Source organism: Oryctolagus cuniculus, chromosome 21, assembly GCF_051225735.1.
Source record: "Oryctolagus cuniculus isolate XC-2025 breed Fujian yellow rabbit chromosome 21, ASM5122573v1, whole genome shotgun sequence".
Lineage (NCBI taxonomy): Eukaryota > Metazoa > Chordata > Mammalia > Lagomorpha > Leporidae > Oryctolagus > Oryctolagus cuniculus.
Genome location: NC_142887.1, coordinates 19,957,918 through 19,977,674, shown reverse-complemented (window position 1 = coordinate 19,977,674; position 19,757 = coordinate 19,957,918). Strand labels below are relative to the sequence as shown.

At 48.4% G+C, this 19,757-nt stretch overlaps 1 protein-coding gene across 15 annotated transcripts in view; it reads left to right on the top strand.

Moving 5' to 3' along the window:
* The window catches only part of CIT (citron rho-interacting serine/threonine kinase), a 180,927-nt gene that overhangs the window by 14,647 nt on the left and 146,523 nt on the right, over window positions 1-19,757 (top strand). For all 15 annotated transcript variants that reach the window (XM_051826609.3, XM_089323271.1, XM_089323270.1 and 12 more), the window contains 2 exons: window positions 2,121-2,296; window positions 8,112-8,213. In XM_051826609.3, the coding sequence (XP_051682569.3) occupies window positions 2,121-2,296; window positions 8,112-8,213 (278 nt within the window). The remainder of the gene's footprint in view (window positions 1-2,120; window positions 2,297-8,111; window positions 8,214-19,757) is intronic.

The window sequence follows — 19,757 nt, the reverse complement described above, 5'->3', positions numbered from 1 at the left end:
GAGGGTGACTGTGAAGGGTGGGTTCCTGGAGGCTGAGATGTTGGATTACTAAGGTTCAAGATAGACTCAGCTGTGGTGGCTTCTGCCTCCTTGACAGCATTTTCATTATAGTGCTTTGGGTCCTTATCTCCACCTCAATATTCAGTACCCACTGAACCCTCAAACACTGCCACTGAAAGTGCTTGAGGATGAAGGGTGACATGGCTTTGGGGTCACAGAGGCAACTGATAGGGAGAGGAGTTGTGAAGGATTTTTTTTTTTTTTCATAGTCGCAGGTTTGAGTTTAGTATCTCACCTGTTCACCTTAATAATCCAAAAGCTTTGGGATGGGAAAAAGAAAAAAAGGAGACTTGAAATGGTATCTTAAAATTCTGAGCGAGTGCTGTGGTGGTTTTGCCTGCAAAGCAGTTTGTCTGCTCGTGTGATGGAGATGCCTGGTCCTCTCCAGCGACAGATCCAAAGTTATTAAGTTGGACGATGCCGTAAGCAACTTCGGGCCCAAGGTCTGGTAGAGAATTAAGACAGATTGGCCTTGTGCGTGAACAGTGATGAAATCAGGCCTCAACCTAGAAAGTTGCAAGCCAGCGTTATTTGGCAAATGATAATTCAAAACTCAAATACTTGAACTGAGCGAAGCTGGAAGAGGACGGGAAAGGAAGACAGGGCTTGGCACAGGGTGTCATAGCAAGAGCAAAGTGCCATGTGGCTTTCAGCTTTGCGTCTGCATGGCGGTCCCGTGTGGGCGCTCCAGACGTACTTTTTTCCAGTGGTCACGGTGAACTCAGTGAACACAGTGATGCTGTCTTTGGGATGACTGGCTGAAGTGAGAGGTGTGGTCTGGGGTGGAGGGCTGGGGAAGACCCTCTCTCTGAGAGAATTGGACCTCACCCTTGCAGCAAGGAAAGAGGATGGGTAATGACAATTGAAACCGCCTTGGCGAACTCATCAAAATGCCATTCATCAACTCGGCATGAAATGGCTTTTCCGTTTGCCGGACTCAGTCCCTCTTATTGTGTGGATGACTTGAGCAGAGTGTGACTCTGGAATGTTCGGTCTTGATATTCTCAGGAGATCGGTTCCAGGACCCTCCTTGGATATCCAAGTCTGGGAGTGCTCAGGTCCCTCACATAAAATGGTATATATATTAAATGCCCCCTATCCTGTAAAAAGGATGATGCCAGCTTTGGTGGGGGCAGTAGCCCCACCTTCCTCATGAAGAGAGGTTGTCCACACCATGCATCTTCCTTCCAATAAATCTTCCTTCCGTCTCCCCTTATCTGCCTCTCCCCTTGGATTCTTTTTTTGTGTGGAGACAAGAACTTGGAACAGGAGGGGGCCAAGTTTCCCACAGCATAATGAAAAAAATCATGGACATTTCCACGAACTTTTTGAAAACCTCTAATTTATTGGATTCCAAATCTGCCATCCATTTAGTCTGTGTTTTGTACTTTGAGGCTCTTTGAGAAATTGGACTTGGAAAAGGAGATCCAAGGAAAAGAAAAAGACAGTGACAAACCCAACCCTGCAGAATAAATATCAGGGCTCCATTTGGTTCTCTGGGCTAAATCCCCCCATCCCTGTGTTTTAAGCGTTGTGCACATTAGGTAGGGAAAGACCTTGTCATTACTGACACAATCCAAGGGATATAAAACATGGGCTGGTGGGATAACACTGAACAGAGTGCATGCAGTTAGAATGGAATGATCTGGAAGCCAGTTCCAAGCTGATTGAAATGGGAACCGTGTTGCTTTATGTCATGTTACAAACCAGTCCAAATGCTGATAAGCCTGTTTGACCACACACTGCCCGGCAGCCTTCAGAGGGGCGGAAGAAAAGCATGGTTTTTATCCTGCCTCCTATTTCCTAGTCTACATGATGCGAATCATAGCTGCCATGGAAACTGTACTTTGGAATTTCTGGAGCCCTTAATTTTAACTTAACATATAAAAACACTTTTGTGCTGATTTTATAATTATTCATGATGGATGAGAAACTGACTAACTGTCTTTTGACAGCGAGGAGAGACATAAGAACACATTTTCTTCCCTTCTGGTTTTCACAAAGCTGCATGTACCTGGAGCGCCTTGTTTACCTGCGACTAACCCTTCCATCTCCTGCAGACTCCGACACCATCGCTGAGTTACAGGAGCTCCAGCCTTCGGTGAGAGACTTTGAAGTCAGAAGTCTTGTAGGTTGTGGGCACTTTGCTGAAGTGCAGGTGGTGAGAGAGAGAGCAACCGGGGACATCTATGCCATGAAAGTCATGAAGAAGAAGGCCTTGTTGGCCCAGGAACAGGTAGGAGCATGTTCACATCTCGCCCTCCCCTTTCTGTTCCAGAATGTTCACTGAAGAGACGACAGGGTTTCCTCTGTGCCTCTGGTTAATTATTGCTGCATGAAAGGTCTCTCGTGTTCTGAGCTCTGCTCCTTGAGTCCATGTTGGCTAATTTTGAAGGCTCACCAAATTCCCCTTTATTGTTATTTTTTAAATCATGATTCTACAGTTGTATTTTATTTCAGAATCAAGTTGGCCTTTTAACTAATGGAGATATCTTTCATGGCCATCAGTTGGGGACCCAGGGATGTGTGTATTGTGGGGCGAATCGAGTAGCAATTGCTTTTGTCCACCTTTTAGATGTTTATGTCGTGGGCATGTCTATCTGATTTTAAAACAGGCCATTGAAAGAGTTAAAGAAAATTGCTTGTTATGTGGTGAGGGTGTAGCTTGTTTGAGAACAGGTGAAGAAGTTAGCCTTTGGCTTGTATTGTTCTTTCCTTGGGAATGAGGCTGTGTCTCCAGTTGTATGGATTCGTTTGCTGTGTTTGAGAGAGACGTCCGTCAGCCTTAGAGTTCAGAGACTCATTTCTTAGTTACACACATCCTTGTGCACATCCTGTATCTGATAATGTACCCTGCCCTGCAGGGAGCCTGCAAGCAGGATCGAACTGCCACGGCTGTGACTGTGAGGGCTTAGAGACAACCTTGGAAAGCGGAGGAAAAATGCAAATCTGGAGAGCAGGCACTCACTAGCTAAGCATCGCAGAGGGGGAGAGCAATTAGGAAATTCATTAGCATCGATGTGCGGGAGGGGTTGTGGGTGAGCCGGGGACAGTGAGGGAGAGGTGAAATGTGGGTTCTGGGCAGAGAGAAGGGGTGGGAATGGGCAGGCACAGGTGTGGCTGTGTGTGCTGTTCTGGTGGTCTGTGTACTAGAACGTGGTGTGCGTGTGTGTGTTGTGGCTTAGAACAGACTGGGAAATGGGGCAAAATAAGGACATCTGGGAGGTGAGGGGTGTGTAAGTCAGCTTCCTGTTGCTTTTAAAATACTGGAGAGGAGCTTGTTGGAAGCTTGTAGTTTAGAGGTTTGAGAGTGGGAGACCCTGTTAGTCTTGCGGTTTAAGACTGGGTGGCCTCCCCAGTCTGGTGTCCGGTGGAGGCTGGCTGTGCGGAGTGGGTGTGGAGGGAGGGTCACGTGGCAAGGCAGGAAGCAGAGACGGGGGAACACAAGCTTCTTTCACCCTCTCTGTGGTCTCTCCTTCTAACGCCATCAGGACTGGATCCTGTCCTCCGCCTTAGCCACCTAGTCCTGTCCACTCACGTCCCCAGGCCCCAGCTTCAACTTCCACAAGTGGATCCAGCCCCCAGCCTAATCCACCAGCCATCAGCATGAACGCATTACCAGCTGACGTGAGACGTTGACATTCAAACATCTGCCTGAGTCTGGGGAGTCCAGTCCTGTTCGATCCATAACGGGGTGATTGGTGGGAAATCTCAAGAACCTTTTTTTTTTTTTTTGTGATAAAATATACATGGCATGTACTTTGCTATTTTTACCATTTTCACATGTACGGTTCAGTAGTATTAAGAGCATTTCCAGTGTTGTGCAACCACGGCCAACATCCACGTCTAGAACTTTTTCATCGCCCCAGACAGAAACTCTGTACCCGTCATCTGATAACTCCTCATGCCTCCAAGAACTGCTTTTTTGGGGTTGCAATTTAATTTATGAAATGGGTGAGGCTTATTTTGGCTTTTGGAAGAGAGAAGTTGGAATCAGAGTCTAGGTCTCTGTGGACATCACTGATTTTGTGTGGCCTCCAATCAGAGAAACAGCACGGAAACAGCTGTCAGAACCCAAGAAAGATGTGGCTTGTATTTAGGAAAGAAATGTGAGCAACATCAAAGAAAGGAAAAATGACAGGGCCTTGGAAATAATTTAGAAGAGAGGCACGGAAGGCGCTCACTCAGCCTCTGACACTCTGGAAGCACCATCTATCATCGGCACACACCAGGTGTTCAGTGTATTTCTAGGTCCTAGAGATAGCCCGGAACTTGTGATGCTTGTGTGTTAAATGGGAAATAGCACACACACACACACAAGAATGTGATAATATCATACTACAGGCATACAACAGGCGTGCCTTCCTCCAGGCCAGGGGTGGGGAGCATTGTTTCTGCCGAGGGCCATTTGGATATTTAGAACGTCATTCACAAGCTTTACAAAATTATCAACTTAAAAATTAGCCTGCTACAGTTGTATTGAATTTCGAGTCCCACCTGTGGTTGGTTGCCTTGGCAGGGCCAGACCAGATGATTTCGTGGGCCTTCTACGACCTGCGGGCAAGATGTGCCCCACCCTGGCTAGGCAAATGACCTGCAGTGACCATGTGTCTCGTGGGGAGAGTGGTTGCAAATCATACTCATGCAGCAGCTCACAGGAGCCATCCATCCAAACCTTCGTTAAGAAGGTGAACCTAAGACAAGTAGAGCCATGGTGAGAATTTGGAATTTAAGGGTGTGAGGAGAGAGGCCAGCATTGGGAGAGAGGAAAAGTCGGGAGAGGCAGTGTCCTGCAAACAAGGCCTGTCCCCCAGGCGGGGCTGCACACTTGCCCAGAGTTCTGTGACAGCCGGGAGAGGTCTCTAGGGACTGCTTACTCTAACAGAAGCTCCAGGAGTCAAAGAGCCAGTGGGGAGCAAGGAAAAGCGGGGGCTGTTGGATTCAGCTGACCTCCACTAAATGCCTCTTGTGGGCCAGGACAGGGGAGGGTCAGCACTCCTGGGCGGGAAATTACTGGGGCTGGGCTGGTGGCTCCCAAATGTGTTAGACCGGACGCAGGGAGTGGGTGAGATGATTTTAGGCAGTACATGGTCAAACTGTTTAAAAACATTTAATAGTTTAATATTAACAAGAGTATCAGAACTTAGGACTTTGACAGTTACCAGTGTTAGAGTGAATCAGCAAAAAGTACATTTAAAATTTTTAAAAATTTGAAATAATCATAAATTTAAAGAAAAGTAGCACATATAGCCTGTCAAGATTCCTTACAGAGATGGAGCAAGAAGCATGTATATGAGGGGACTTCAAAAAGTTTATGGAAGGCCGGTGCTGTGGCTCACTAGGCTAATTCTCCGCCTGTGGCGCCGGCACACCAGGTTCTAGTCCCGGTTGGGGCGCCGGATTCTGTCCCGGTTGCCCCTCTTCCAGGCCAGCTCTCTGCTGTGGCCTGGGAGTGCAGTGGAGGATGGCCCAAGTGCTTGGGCCGTGCACCCGCATGGGAGACCAGGAGAAGCACCTGGCTCCTGCCATCGGATCAGCGCGGTGCACTGGCCGCAGCGGCCATTGGAGGGTGAACCAACAGAAAAGGAAGACCTTTCTCTCTCTCTCTCACTGTCCACTCTGCCTGTCCAAAAAAAAAAAAAAAAAAAAAGTTTATGGAAAATGGAATTAAAAGATAAATGTATTTAGGTGCAAAAATTGAAATTCACACGTATGGTTGGTATGTGTGTATGTGTTCTATTCAAACACTGATCTAGGGTTGGGCGTTGCACAGTGGTTGGGGTGCCACTTGAGATGCATGCACCCCATTTTGGTGTGCCTGGGGTCCAGTTCCGGCTCTGCTCCTAATTACAGCTTCCTGCTAATGCACACCCCTGGAGGCAGCAGGTGATGGCCCCAGTGCCTGGGTCTCTGCCACCCCATGGGAGATCCAGATTCAGTTCTAGGCTTCTGGCTTCAGCCTTGGTCCAGCCCCAGCTATTGCAGGCATTTGGGGAGGGAGCAAGTTGAATGAAGATCTCTCTGTCTCTCTGACTTTCAAATACAATGGAAAAAAAAAAAAGGTCAAGTTCAGGATCACACATGACATTTAGTAGTTTTGTCTCTAGTTTCCTTCAGTCTGAAACAATTCCTTAATGTTTCCTGACACTCATGACCTTGATGATTCTGAAAGTTACAGACCACTTAATTTTATAAAATTTAAGATTTATTCAGGCCGGCGCTGCGGCTCACTAGGCTAATCCTCCGCCTTGCAGCGCCGGCACACCGGGTTCTAGTCCCGGTCGGGGCGCCGGATTCTGTCCCGGTTGCCCCTCTTCCAGGCCAGCTCTCTGCTGTGGCCAGGGAGTGCAGTAGAGGATGGCCCAAGTGTTTGGGCCCTATACCCCATGGAAGACCAGGAGAAGCACCTGGCTCCTGCTATCGGATCAGCGTGGTGCGCCGGCTGCGGCGGCCATTGGAGGGTGAACCAATGGCAAAGGAAGACCTTTCTCTCTGTCTCTCTCTCTCACTGTCCACTCTGCCTGTCATAAAAAAAATAAAAAAAAATTTATTCAGTGTTGCCCATGTTTCTACAAGGAGCCCTGTTCTTTTTGGGGAAAATGTTGTTTAGAGGCCAAGATCTGGGCAGTGAGCGTTCTCATTGCTACTGGGGTATCACTGCATGTGAACAGTACTAAGAGATAAATGTGTGTGAATACAGTGTACCTGCCTGCACATGTGTACACACACACACAGCACATACCTTATTCATTTCTGTGTCTCTCTGTATTGAAAATCAGTGATTTCACACTGATACCTCTAATTCTCAACTTCTTAAAGTTCATTTTACTTTGCACCCTTTCTGTAATTATATCTTTAATAATCTTATTTATTTTACACATCTGTATGCATCCAGTCTTCTGTCCTCTCCTTGGTGGGCTCACATCACCTGCTATAGGCCAGCCCTGCAAAGTGGACACATTCCTTACCCTGCAGGGAGCTGCCTGCACACTTGGCTGTCCTCCTGCCTCCCTCTGCTTGGGCCTGGCATGCTGTTCTGTCTTCCTAGCCCTGGCAGGGGTGCTCACTTTGTTCTGCTCTACTGAATGGCTTAGGACTGAATTGTTTAAAGAAAGTGAATTGACATAGAAGAAAGATGTGAAATAAGTAACTGGGCAGGTAATACATGGATCTGGCAAAAAAACTGTGAGCAAAGTAAGCAAATGACTAAGATTTGTAGAGTGCTATGCTAAGTGATGGCTTTCTGTTGTTAGTTTTTAAATTGTTATCATTTGTAAGTGTGTATTTATTTTCATCTCCTTGAATGGCAGAGTGATGCTGGGAAACAGAGAGGTGTCTTCCTTTTGCTGGTTTCCTCCCCAAATGCCCACAGTAGCCAAGGGCTGGGTCAGGCCCAAGCCAGGAGCCCAAAACTCCACCCAGGTCTCCCATGTGAGTGGCAGGGACTCCAACACTTGGGTCATCATCTGGTGCCTCCCAGGATGCGTTACCAGGGAGCTGGATCTGACGTGCAGTAGCTGGGACTCCAACTGGTGTGCTGATAGGTGACTCAGGCATCCCAAGCAGTGGCTTAACCTGCTGCACCATGTTGCCCGCCCCTGTTCTTTTTTTAAGCCAGAAACATCAGTTTAGAAAGACAGAGGAGGGGCTGGCACCGTGGTACAGCGGGTTAATCTGCCTGCAGCGCTGGCATCCCATATGGTTGCCGGTTCTAGTCCTGGCTGCTCCTTTTCCAATTCAGCTCTCTGCTGTGGCCTGGGAAAGCAGTAGAAGATGGCCCAAGTGCTTGGGCCCCTGTACCGGCATGGGAGACCCAGAAGAAGCTCCTGGCTCCTGGCTTCAGATCAGCACAGCTCCAGCAGTTGTGACCATCTGGGGAGTGAACCAACAGAAGGAAGACCTTGCTGTCTCTCCCTCTCACCATCTGTAACTCTACCTCTCAAATAAACAAATAAAATCTTAAAAAAAGACAGAGGAAGGGACTCCTCACCCCCTCCCCCCATCTTAGTTCTTTATATTAAAATTGTCTAAAAGGTTTCTTTTTTCCCCAGGTTTCATTTTTTGAAGAAGAACGAAACATACTATCTCGGAGCACAAGTCCCTGGATCCCCCAGTTGCAGTATGCCTTCCAGGACAAAGATAACCTTTACCTGGTGAGTGAGTCTGTGCGCCCACCTCTTCAGCACTCCTATTCTCAGAGGCCACAGTCACAGGCCTGAATGTGGTTCTTGCTCCTGGGGTCCACGAAGCCTCTGATTCGTTTGGCTGCTTTCCTGGCTTGCAGCTGTCTTGCTGCTCTCCCGTGTTAAAGATTAAGAGCCAGCCCATTTAGAAACAATCTCATTATTGTGTCGGGTATTGGAGCTGCAGCTTAAAGGGCAATAATGAGAAATAATTCGTTTGGGAATAGTCTGCCTTTACCTTTCATAGGATCTTGCTTTAATTTTTGAAAGTTGAGAGAATAGTGCGTGATCGATAGAAGAAAATGTAGCCTTTCTTCCTCATATGTGGAAGGTAATCAAGTTATCTCCTAGAAGCACAGAGTAGAATAGCAGTTACCAGAGACTGGGAGTGGCAGGGGTATGTGGGGAGACAGAGGGGCTGGTTAGTGGTTGGACAGGAGGCCTGAGTTCCTGTGGCCTGTGCACAGCAGGGTTAACAGTTTAGTTTTAATTAACACTTGATTGTGTGTTTCAGAATAGCTTGTTCACTCCCCAGTGGCTACAACCACTGGAGCTGGGCCAGTCCAAAGCCAGGAGCCAGGAGCTTCTTCTGGGTCTCCCACATGGGTGCGGGGACCCAAGCACTTGGGCCATCTTCTGTTGCTTTCCCAGGCCATAGCAGAGAGCTGGATCAGAAGTGGAGCAGCTGGGACTCAAACCAGCGCCCATATGGGATGCTGGCACTGCAGTGGTGGCTATACCAGCTATGCCAGAGCACCAGCCCCTATATATATACTTTTACTGAGCCTTGACTATGCCCTAAAGGAAAAATATTTCTATATACTCATTATATACAGTTTGTTTTACAGAAATGGCTCACTGCTTTCCCTGGCTATTCAGCTTGCTTTTGCCTTCCTTCTGCAGTTTGTCCCGGACGTCTTCCCATGTCAGTGCATTCTGATCCACTTCATTCTTCGTGATGACGTAGTTTTCCCACATGTGCATCTAGCATAACTTATTTTAAGGCCTTGTTTAGCTTCTTGGTGGATTGGATATGTAAATTTAAAAGTGTATTCTAGAAATAATTTTCGTTCCTGGTTTAGCCCTTCAAACAGAAGTGGGGGACCTTTTTCCTACCAAGGGTCATTTTGAATATTGTCACATCATTTGTGGGCCATACTAAATCATCCAACTTAAAAATGAGTCTGCTACAGGTGTACTGAATTTCTAGTTCTGCTTGTGGTTGCCTTGGAAGGGCCAGACCAAATGATCTTTCGGGTCTTATATGGCCTGTGGGCTGGACGTTCCCCACCCCTGCCTTAAAACAAGACTATCCTGTTACCTTGAAGGGAGACGAGCTGTCACAGAGGCTCACGTAGGAGGAAAGGGTGAGGGAGAGGTGGCATCCTGTCTGGTTTTGCCTTCTGCTGGGCACTGGGCACTTGTGGGGGACCCAACTGCCTTCATTTCTGAAGTGGGATTAAAGAGTGTCTGCCTGGGTTTGCTATCAGTTGAGAACCCCATGCCTGTTGAGAGTTCTCTCCAGCCTCACTCGACCTTCAGAGCGACGGCCTTCTCGGAGGAACGAACCGGGAGGCTGACCTTGCACGGAGCAGGTGCTCCTTTGGAACCAGAGCCAGGCCGAAGCTTTCTTTCCTTGGCTGTTGTCTTGGAAGCTTTCCTTCCTTGCGAGCTGAGATGTGGAGCCCTCACCTTCACAAATGACTGTGTTTTTTTTCCCTCCAACTCAATATTTTATTTATATTTGAGATAACGTATTTTTAATTTATTATATCGTCAAAGACTTCCTAACTCTACTAAATAAAGAGTTCAAATAAAAAGACCATAGTCCAGCAAGAAAATAAGGAGGAGCCTATAAAACAAGAATCAAATGGCAGACATTCACCTTCACTCAGATAAAGTAAGTTCAAAACTAGCCATGCAGTCGTCGAAGCTGTAATGGTGTATAATTGCTCTCAGTTTGCTTGACAAAGACACAAATGACTTAGTCGTGTTTCTCGGGTCGCTGGTCCAGGCTGTGCAGCATCTGCTGTATTCTCTTGGCAGCGCCCCTCCTGTTTGCATGCGCAGTCACGCGCCACCCAACGAGGCTTTGATCAATGGTGGACTACAGAGACAGAAGTGGCCCCGTGAGATTAGAACGTAGCTGAGAAACTCCCGTTGCCTAGCATTCCTGCTGTACTTTTCCGATGTTAAGATACACAAATCCTCCCCACCATGTCACGATTGTCTGTGGCATCCAGGGCAGTGACGTGTCGGACAGGGCTGTGGCCCAGGAGCAGGGGGCGGGGTTCACGTCGCTACACTCCATGCTGGCGTGATGACCACACCACCGACTGCTCAGAGGCACGGCGTGGCCGTGTGAGCCGCGGCCTCTTCACCAGCCTTCTGGAAGGAAGTTCCCCTGCAACAGCAGGGTTTTGTTTGTTTTGTCAGGATTCTTGTTTATCTTCTTTATTGTTGTTTTGGATTTTTTAATTAGAGTTCTGCGAGAGAGGGAGAGTGCCAGCTTGTGAGGATAAACTTCATTTTCCAGGCAGCACAGAGCACAAGGCAGCCTGGAGCTGGGAGGGGCTCTGATTTCTTTTTTGTCAGGAGTTGAGAGTGCACAGTTTTCCTGTCGGCCTTACAGTGTTTTGTAAACTCATATTTCTTGTCCTCTGGGTGGAACAGCTCAGCTTCTTTTCTCCCATGTGGGTGGCAGGGGCGCAAGCACTTGGGCCTTTCTCCTATGCTTTCCCAGGTGTTTAGCAAGGAGCTAGATCGGAAGTGGAACAGCCAGGACTCGAACTGGCATTCGTATGGGATGCCGGCACTGCAGGCAGCAGTTTACCCCACATGCCACAACTCTAACCTCAGGAGCTCACCTTCTTAATGTCCATTCTCATGGTAGCTGCTGCTTCTCCAAAGTGAGCATTGCTGGGATGCTTTGGTATTTTCACACCAGCAGCATCAGTTTTGGTAGAGGTAGTGATGACAAATTTCCAGTGTTCTCTGCAAAAACACAGTAGAGGACCCAGGAGTCCAAGCTCTTGAGGCAAACAACCGTGCAGTTGCTTCAGGGCCACCCTACTTGCCTCCCCTGTGGCCGGAGGTGATGGTCGAGGGGCCCTGGCGTGAGCCTCAGTCGCAGGTTCTTACGTGCTGCCTGTAATGCTTTTTTTCTTGTAGCTCGGCGGTTTTCAGACCACACGTTCAGGAGGGTGCTTTCTAGACGTTTTGAGAGTTTCCCGAGTTAGTGGCTGCTGCTTTACCACCAGCTGACTTTGTCGCAGAGGAAAGAGCCTTCCTTTTCTTTTTCTTCCCTGTGGATTTGGCAGAAGGGGGCCTGTGCATGGAGATGGGCTTCCTGGAAGTGCTCTTGGAGTGGGAGTCTCTGTCGGCTCCTCTGCGGGTCGGGCTCCTGGCTACTGTGGGCTGTCTTGGGCCTTTTGGCTGTGAGACTTTTCTCTTGATTTCTTTTTTGCCTTTTTTTTTTTTCTCAGATTTATTTATTTATTTGAAAGGCAGGGTTACAGAGAGAGAGAGAGGAGAGAGAGAATCTTTCATTTGCTGGTTCATTCCCCAAATGGCCAGGGCTTGGCCAGGCCAAAGCCAGTAGCCAGGAGCTTCTGGGTCTCCATGTGGTTGCAGGGGCCCAAGCAATTGGGCCATCTTCCACCGCCTTCCCAGGAGCATTAGCAGGGAGCTGGATTGGAAGTTGAACATAAGACTTGAAATGGAGCCCATATGGAATGCTGGTGCTGCAGACCATGGCTTTAACCGACTGTGCCACAGCACCGGCCCCTCCTTCTTGATTTTTTTTTTCTAAGATTTATTTATTTTATTTGAAAGGCTGAGGCTGAAAGAGAGAGAGAGAGAGAGAGGAGTCTTCCATCCGCTGTTTTATTCCCAAATGGCTGCAATAGCTGGAGCCACACCGATCCAAAGCCAGGAGCCAGGAAATTCCTCTGGGTCTCCCATGGGGGTGCAGGGGCTCAAGGAGTTGGGCCATCTTCCACTGCTTTCCTGACCATAGTAGAGAGCTGGATTGGAAGAGGAGCAGCCGGGACTTGAACCAGTGCCCATGTGGGATGCTGAGACTGCAGGTGGCCGCTTTACCTGCTACGCCATAGTGCCGGCTTCCTCTCTTGCTCTTGATGTCAGCATCCTTAGCTTCTCAGTGTTCCTGCCTGCCACCTTGCAAGATGGAGAAGATCCTGAAACATCTGGTCTCTAGAGTTCTGTTGCTTTAGTATGTCGATATTTGGGTTCAGTGACATTTTGCAGCCTTTTTGAGTAGCTCAGTCAGGTATCACTGATGGGATCTTGCAGTTATTTCCTGGTCTGCGTTTTTTTCTCAAGTCCTTTGATACCTGGCAATAAAATGCTTGCTAAGGATAGAGTGTTCATATAAAAATCCACACTAAGCACGGGAATTAATACAGAATCGCAGGTCCACCATCCCTTATCTGTAATTCTGAAGTACCCAGAGCTCGGAAGGACCGCCAGTTTTTTAATTACATGTATAGCAGCAAAATCCTACTTGAACTTGGTTTGTAGCAAAGCCTGATCCGAGCTCTATTAAAGCTATTTACAGTATTCATTCCTGTTAGCATGATATTCACACATCTCCCTGCAAAGTGTTTGATCATGAAGTGATGTTTCAGGACCACCTGAAGGTTTTATGTAATGTGAATACATGCATCACATTGTTTTTCTAAAATCAGGAAGATTCTGAGTGCAGAAACACTCTAGTGCAGGATCTGTCTCTGTGCTGTCAAGCCCTGAGATTCCTTTTTACCCATCGACCACTTATAGATCACGGAAGCTTTGAAGTCTGCGGAGACTTCCGTGTCATGGAAAGCTCTCCGGGCAGTTGAACACTAATTTGTGATGCGAACGTGGTATAATGGAAGATGCATTTTAATGAAAAAAGAGGTAGGATTCTTCCCCCATCTCCGTCCCTTGGCTGTGCCTTCTCTCCAGTTCTGCCTCTACTGCGTGAGTTCAGGCCTGTGTCTTCTCTTGCCTGCATCGCTGCATTAGCCCCCTGAGCGCTCTGTCTGCCATCAGTGTGGTCCTTTCTGCAGCTCGTCCTCCGATGCCACCGAGTCACTTCACCACTGAAACTTCCAGTCTCCCTCCTGGCTGCTGGATGCGGTCCAGATTCTGCGTGGGGCTTCCAAGGCCTCTGTGGCATGTGTCTCCAGCCTGGGGGCTTTCTCCTCTCTCTCTCTCTCTCTCTTTTTCCCTCTCTCCTTTCATTCCTTTGGTTCTTTGACCTTGCCTTTGACTTTGCCATGTGCTGTTTCCTCATCCCCTGTTTGGCCTGGCCAACTCTTCTTTTTCCTTCTGGGCTTGGATTAGATGCTGCTGCTTCTAGAACGTCCTCCTGGAGCCTGTGCTTCTGGGATGGACCTCTTCTGCTATGCCCATATCACGCTGTGCTTCCTCTTCAAGAGCAGGTGTTGGTCCTGCCCGCTAGTCTGCTTCTTCCACAGGGGAGCAATTATGTCGCTGTCGCTCCCAGTAGAGCTTTACTAGGTAAACAGCTTAAGAAATATTTATTGAATAAATGCATGATTAATTTCATAGGGATTTTTAAAAAAGATTTATTTATTAATTTGAAAGGCAGAGTTACAGAGAAGCAGAGGCAAAGATAGGAAAAGAGAGGTCTTCCATCCACTGGTTCACTCCCTAGATGGCCGCAGCAGCCAGAGCTGCGCCAATCCAAAGCCAGGAGCCAGGAGTCTCCTCCAGGTCTCCTATACAGGCGTAGGAGCCCAAGGACTTGGGCCATCTTCTACTGCTTTCCCAGGCCATAGCAGAGAGCTGGATCAGAAGTGGAGCAACTGAGACTCGAACTGGCGCCCAAATGGGATACTGGCACTGCAGGCAGTGGCTTTACCTGCTACAAACAGTGCCAGCCCCCAAAGGGATTTAACTTACATAAAAATTTACTTATTATGTTATAGAAATCATATTATGTGTCGGCCGGCACCGCGGCTCACTAGGCTAATCCTCCGCCTTGAGGCGCTGGCACACCGGGTTCTAGTCCCGGTCGGGGCACCGGATTCTGTCCCGGTTGCCCCTCTTCCAGGCCAGCTCTCTGCTGTGGCCAGGGACTGCAGTGGAGAATGGCCCAAGCACTTGGGCCCTACACCCCATGGGAGACCAGGAGAAGCACCTAGCTCCTGCCATCGGATCAGCGCGGTGCGCCGGCCGCAGCGCGCCGGCTGTGGCAGCCATTGGAGGGTGAACCAATGGCAAAGGAAGACTGTTCTCAAAAAAAAAAAAAAAAAGAAAAGAAATATTATGTGAGCTGTGAGTTTTTTGCTCTCTTATGTATATAATTCAAGACAGACCCAGTGAGATACAGTAGAAAGAAATTTACCTTGGATCCTACTGGATTTTTTGATGGTTAAAAATTTCCCGTTTGCAGCGACATACCAACGAGCATGGCTTACCATTTTCTAGTGTATAGAAGGTCGTAGCAAACACCACTGTGTCATCTGGTTCTATATAACAAAGCCAGGGCCGTATTCTGGCAGGTTGCCCAGGGAAACGGTGCTTCGTTTATATGGTTCATGAAGAAATCTGTTGAATTCTGTAGAACAGATGCCTTCCAAAGTGCCCTTCCACGAACGAGTGAACTTCTCAAAGCATCGTTTTGCAGCTCAGCACGTGTAGTTCTGATGCGTCTGAGTTCTTTGTGAGATTCCTGCTGTTGGTGTTTTTTGTGTTATCGACCTCTTCAGGCTGCCCTGGTTTTCAGCCTGTAACCGACCTCCTTCCCCAGCTGAGACTTACGTTGTCTTCTCTCTGCTCGTTCCAAAGCTGTTTCCCAGTTGCGTGTGGAGATGTGTCAGTTAAGGTGCAGGCTTGGCTGCTGTGACCTACAGTCTGGATTGGTGGAGCATTTCTGTGTGTGCAGTAATTCAGGGACCCAGGTTCTTTCCATGTGTGGTGCTCCCATTCCTTAGGGAGTTGATCTCCTCTACGTGGTTGAGCCAGTTTCTGTCTTTGTTCTTGCAGGCTAATAGGAGAAAAGAGCAGAAATCCAGAGCCAGCAAATTCCTTTCATATAGAATGGTGCGCAAGTTGGACGCATCACTTCCTTGCACATCTTATTGGCCAGAACTTAGTCACGTGACTGCAAAGCTAGCTGTGAAGGAGACTTGGTTGTGTGCTGTATGGCTGCATGGTCTATATTCTGTTAAAATTCTTACTACTGTGGGGCCTGGTGCTATAGTGTAGTGGGTAAAGCTGCCACCTGCAGTGCCGGCATCTCATATGGGTGCCGGTTCGAGTGCCGGCTGCTCCACTTCTGATCCATCTCTCTGCTGTGGCCTGGGAAAGCAGTAGAAGATGGCCCAGGTCCTTGGGCCCCTGTACCCTGGCTCCTGGCTTTGGATTGGTGCAGCTCCAGTCGTTGCAGCCCATTGGAGAGTGAACCAGTGGATGGAAGACCTTTTCTCTCTCTCTCTTCCTCTCCTTCTCTGTGTAACTCTGACTTTCAAATAAATAAATAAATCTTTTTTTAAAAATTCCTACTACTATGAAAAAGAGAAGGGTGGATTTGGGGCAAGGGGGACTAATCTGCCTCAGAAGTTCTGACAGCTACTTTTGTAGGTAATAAAAGGTTGAGCTGGGATTTGAAGCTAGACTCCATATTCTTTTTAAAAAAATTTTTTTAAGATTTATTTATTTATTTGAAACTCAGAGTTACACAGAGAGAAGGAGAGGCAGAGAGAGAGAGGTCTTCTATCTACTCCCCAAATGGCCACAACAGCCGGAGCTGTGCCAATCTGAAGCCAGGAGCCAGGAGCTTCCTCTGGGTCTCACGTGGGTGCAGGGGCCCAAACACTTGGACCATCTTCTACTGCTTTCCCAGGCCACAGCAGAGAGCTGCATCAGAAGTGGAGTAGCCGGGACTCAACCGGCGCCCATATGGGATGCTGGCTCTTCAGGCCAGGGCATTAACCCGCTGCGCCACAGTGCCGGCCCCAGGGCCCCATATTCTTACTCATGACAGTCTATGAAGGTACTCCAAAAAGTCTGTGGGAAAATGGGATTGAACAGTAAGTTTACTTTGGTGCAAAATTGTAGAGACATCCCTGTATAGTTTTCACATAACACTTACTTTTCATGAACTTTTTGAAGACCCCTCATAATACTCATCCCGAGCACTGCCAATAAGGACCCTGATTCCCATGTGCTGTTTGGGATTAGCTCTTTGTGTTTGCTGTCTGATTTTCAGTCCACACTCGTGCAGTTTCGTGGGCAGTGTTTCTTTCCTGTAGAGGAACAACTTGGAAGTGGACATTGACCCCAGGGCCTCCGTGAGCCCCCGCCTCTGCTGTCACGGGGAGTCTGGAGGGAACTAATGATGGCAGCTCTTCATTGTTTACTGCCGTGCAGCATGGCAGCTTAGGATAGTTTTGACAACGAGACATGTGCTGTTTTGATCTCTTGGCTCAGATGATCCAGCTTTTCAGGCATGTCTCAAAGCTCTCCAGGCGTGTGTTCACGTGTTGCCTCTTCAGAAGCCAGAGTTTGGGAGCCAGATGCCCATCAGATTGGGGTGTTCCCTAGCATATCAGTATTTTTTTTTAAGGATTTTTATTTATTTATTTGAGAAGCAGAGTTAAGAGAAAGGGAGAGACGGAGAGAGAGAGGGGTCTTCCATCCTCTGATTCACTCTCTAAATGGCTGCAACAGTGAAGCTGAGCCAATTTGAAGCCAGGAGCCAGGAGCTTCTTCTGGGTCTCCCATGTGGGTGCAGTTGGCTCAAGGACTTGGGCCATCCTCCACCGCTTTCCCAGGCCATAGCAGAGAGCTGGATTGGAAGAGGAGCAGCTGGAACTTGAACTGGCGCCCATATGGGTTGCTGGCACCACAGGCTGAGGCTTAACCCACTATGCCACAGCACTGGCCCCCTAGCATTTTAGTTCTTGTTTCATCTGTCCCTCGTTGGGTCTCTTCAGAGTCATTGGCCTTTTTGGCAAAACGAGGCATCAATACCCCTTATTGACCCCAATTGAATTGCTGAGCATGGTGCTGCCTTGGTGACTGCATTTAGAGTTTTCCATTTTAGGAGTCACAATTTGATTCTCCTGTCCCAGTGTATCTGGTCCTATACTCAGAGTTTTTGATTTAGTAGGTCTAGGATAGGACCCAGGAATTTGTATTTTTAATTTGAGAAGCAGATAGACAACGAGACACGGAGAGAGAGAGAGGCCTGCCATTTGCTGGTTAGCTTCCCAAATGCCCACCAGGGCTGGGGCCTTGAGCGAGGAGCTAGGAACCTGATCCATGTCTCCCATGTGGATGTCATGGACCTAAACCCTTGAGACATCACCCATTCTCTTCCAGGGTGTGCATTAGCTGGAAGCTGGAGCCAGGCTTGAACCCAGGTCCTCCCATATAAGACGTAAGCATCCTATTCAGCCGTCTTAACAGCTTAGGCCAAACACCTACTCCAGACTTGCATCTCTTTCTTTCCTTTTTATTTATTTGAAAGGCAGAGTGAGGCAGGGGAGAAGAGAATGTGAACGCTGTCTTCCATTCTCTGGTTTATTCCTCAGATGCCGGTAACAGCCAGAGCTGGGCCGGGCTGGGCTGTAGCCAGGAACTCCATCTGGGTCTCCCACATGAATAGCAGGACGCCCAGTACTTGGGCCATCATCTACTGCTTCCCAGGTGTATTAGCTGGGAGCCGGGTTGGACTTGGAGGCAGGCCTGAATCCCAGGCACTCCGATATGGGATGTGGGGATTTCAAGTGGTAGCTTAACCCACTGTGCCACATCACCCTCCCCTGCATTTCTAGTAAGTTCCCGACAATGCTGTTTTGCCTGGTCTGGGGACTCATTTGAGAACCGATGTCCTCCAGTTGTCATTTCTGGGGATTGCTTCTTCCCTTTGTCCCATCACGGTAGTACACACATCTGAAATCCCTCCCCTCCTTCTCTCCGGCCACGGACTGTTCCCCTGCTCTTGCTGGCTGTGGAGTGTGCTCATCAGCTCATGTTTATTTCTTGTAACCTAACTGGAAGCTTTGTAAACAGCCCCTTTATTAGGTAACGTCCTCAATTACCTGGTTGGAGGCTGCTGTTTCTTGCTTTGACTGTGAATGATTCAATTCTCAATAAGGCTTTTTTCAACAGATGAATGAGTCAGGCTGCATTCATATTTTCTGAGATAAATGGCCTTTTCTCTTTTTCTCACGGTCACCTTGCCCTTCAGGAAGGATAATTGAGGTTCTCTGCCGGGGGCCACTGTTTAGAGGAGTCCTCCCTCCTCCCCTGTGCCAGGGATCAGGAACGCTGGGCAGATAATGACGCTGGTGGCATCATTCCATCTTTTCGCGGCACTTTCAGTCATGCTGAATGTGCAGGCATTTCAAGGAGACATTTCTAAGAGGCGGCTAGTACTGCTTGCTTCTAATGATGCCCTATGCAAATTGGAGTGGAGCTATTTGTCTTAATCTGTTTTCTGTTGCTGTAACGCAACACCTGTGACTGGTTAATTTAGATGGAGCAGAAGTTTATTTGGCTTACAGTTCTGGAGGGTGGGAATTCTATGAACAAGATGCTGGTGTTGTCCCAGTGTGGGACAACAGCCTTCTTGCTACACCATAACATAGAAGCGGAGCAGAGCAAGTGTGTTAACTTCAGGTTCATCTTTTTAAAAAATATTTATTTCTTTATTTGAAAGGCAGAGTTACAGAGAGGCAGAGGCAGAGAGAGAGGGAGAGAGAGAGAGAGAGAGAGATCTGGGGCCTTCGCCGTGGAGCACTAGGTTAATCCTCCGCCTGCAGCGCCGGTATCCCACATGGGCGCCAGGTTCTAGTCCCAGTTGCTCCTCTTCCAGTCCAGCTCTCTGCTGTGGCCCGGGAGGGCAGTGGAGGATGGCCCAAGTGCTTGGGCCCTGCACCCACATGGGAGACTAGGAGGAAGCACCTGGCTCCTGGCTTCGGATTGGTGCAGCGCCGGCTGTAGCAGCCATTTGGGAGGTGAACCAATGGAAGGAAGACCTTTCTCTCTGTCTCTCTCTCTCTGTCTAACTGTCCAACTCTCTCTCACTGTCTAACTCTGCCTGTCAAATAAATAAATAAAAAAGAGATCTTCCATCTGCTGGTTCGCTCCCTAAACGGCCACAGTGGCTGGAGCTGGGCTGACCCAAAGCCAAGGGCATTGAGCTTCTTCCAGGTTTCCCACGTGGGTGCAGGGGCCCAAGGACTTGGGCCGTCTTCTACTCCTTTCCCAGGCCATAGCAGAGAGCTGAATTGGAAGTGGAGCAGCTGGAACTTGAACCGGTGCCCATATGGGATGTTGGCAGTGCGGATGGCAGCTTTACCTGCTACGCCACAGTGCCGGCCCCTCATCCTCTTCTTAAAAAGCCACTGATGCCATCATGAGGGCTCCATTCTGTGACCTCATCTAACCCCAATTATATACAAAGGCCGTGGTTCCAAATACCATTGCTATATCAATTTGTGCTTTATATTTTCAACATATGACCTTTTAGGG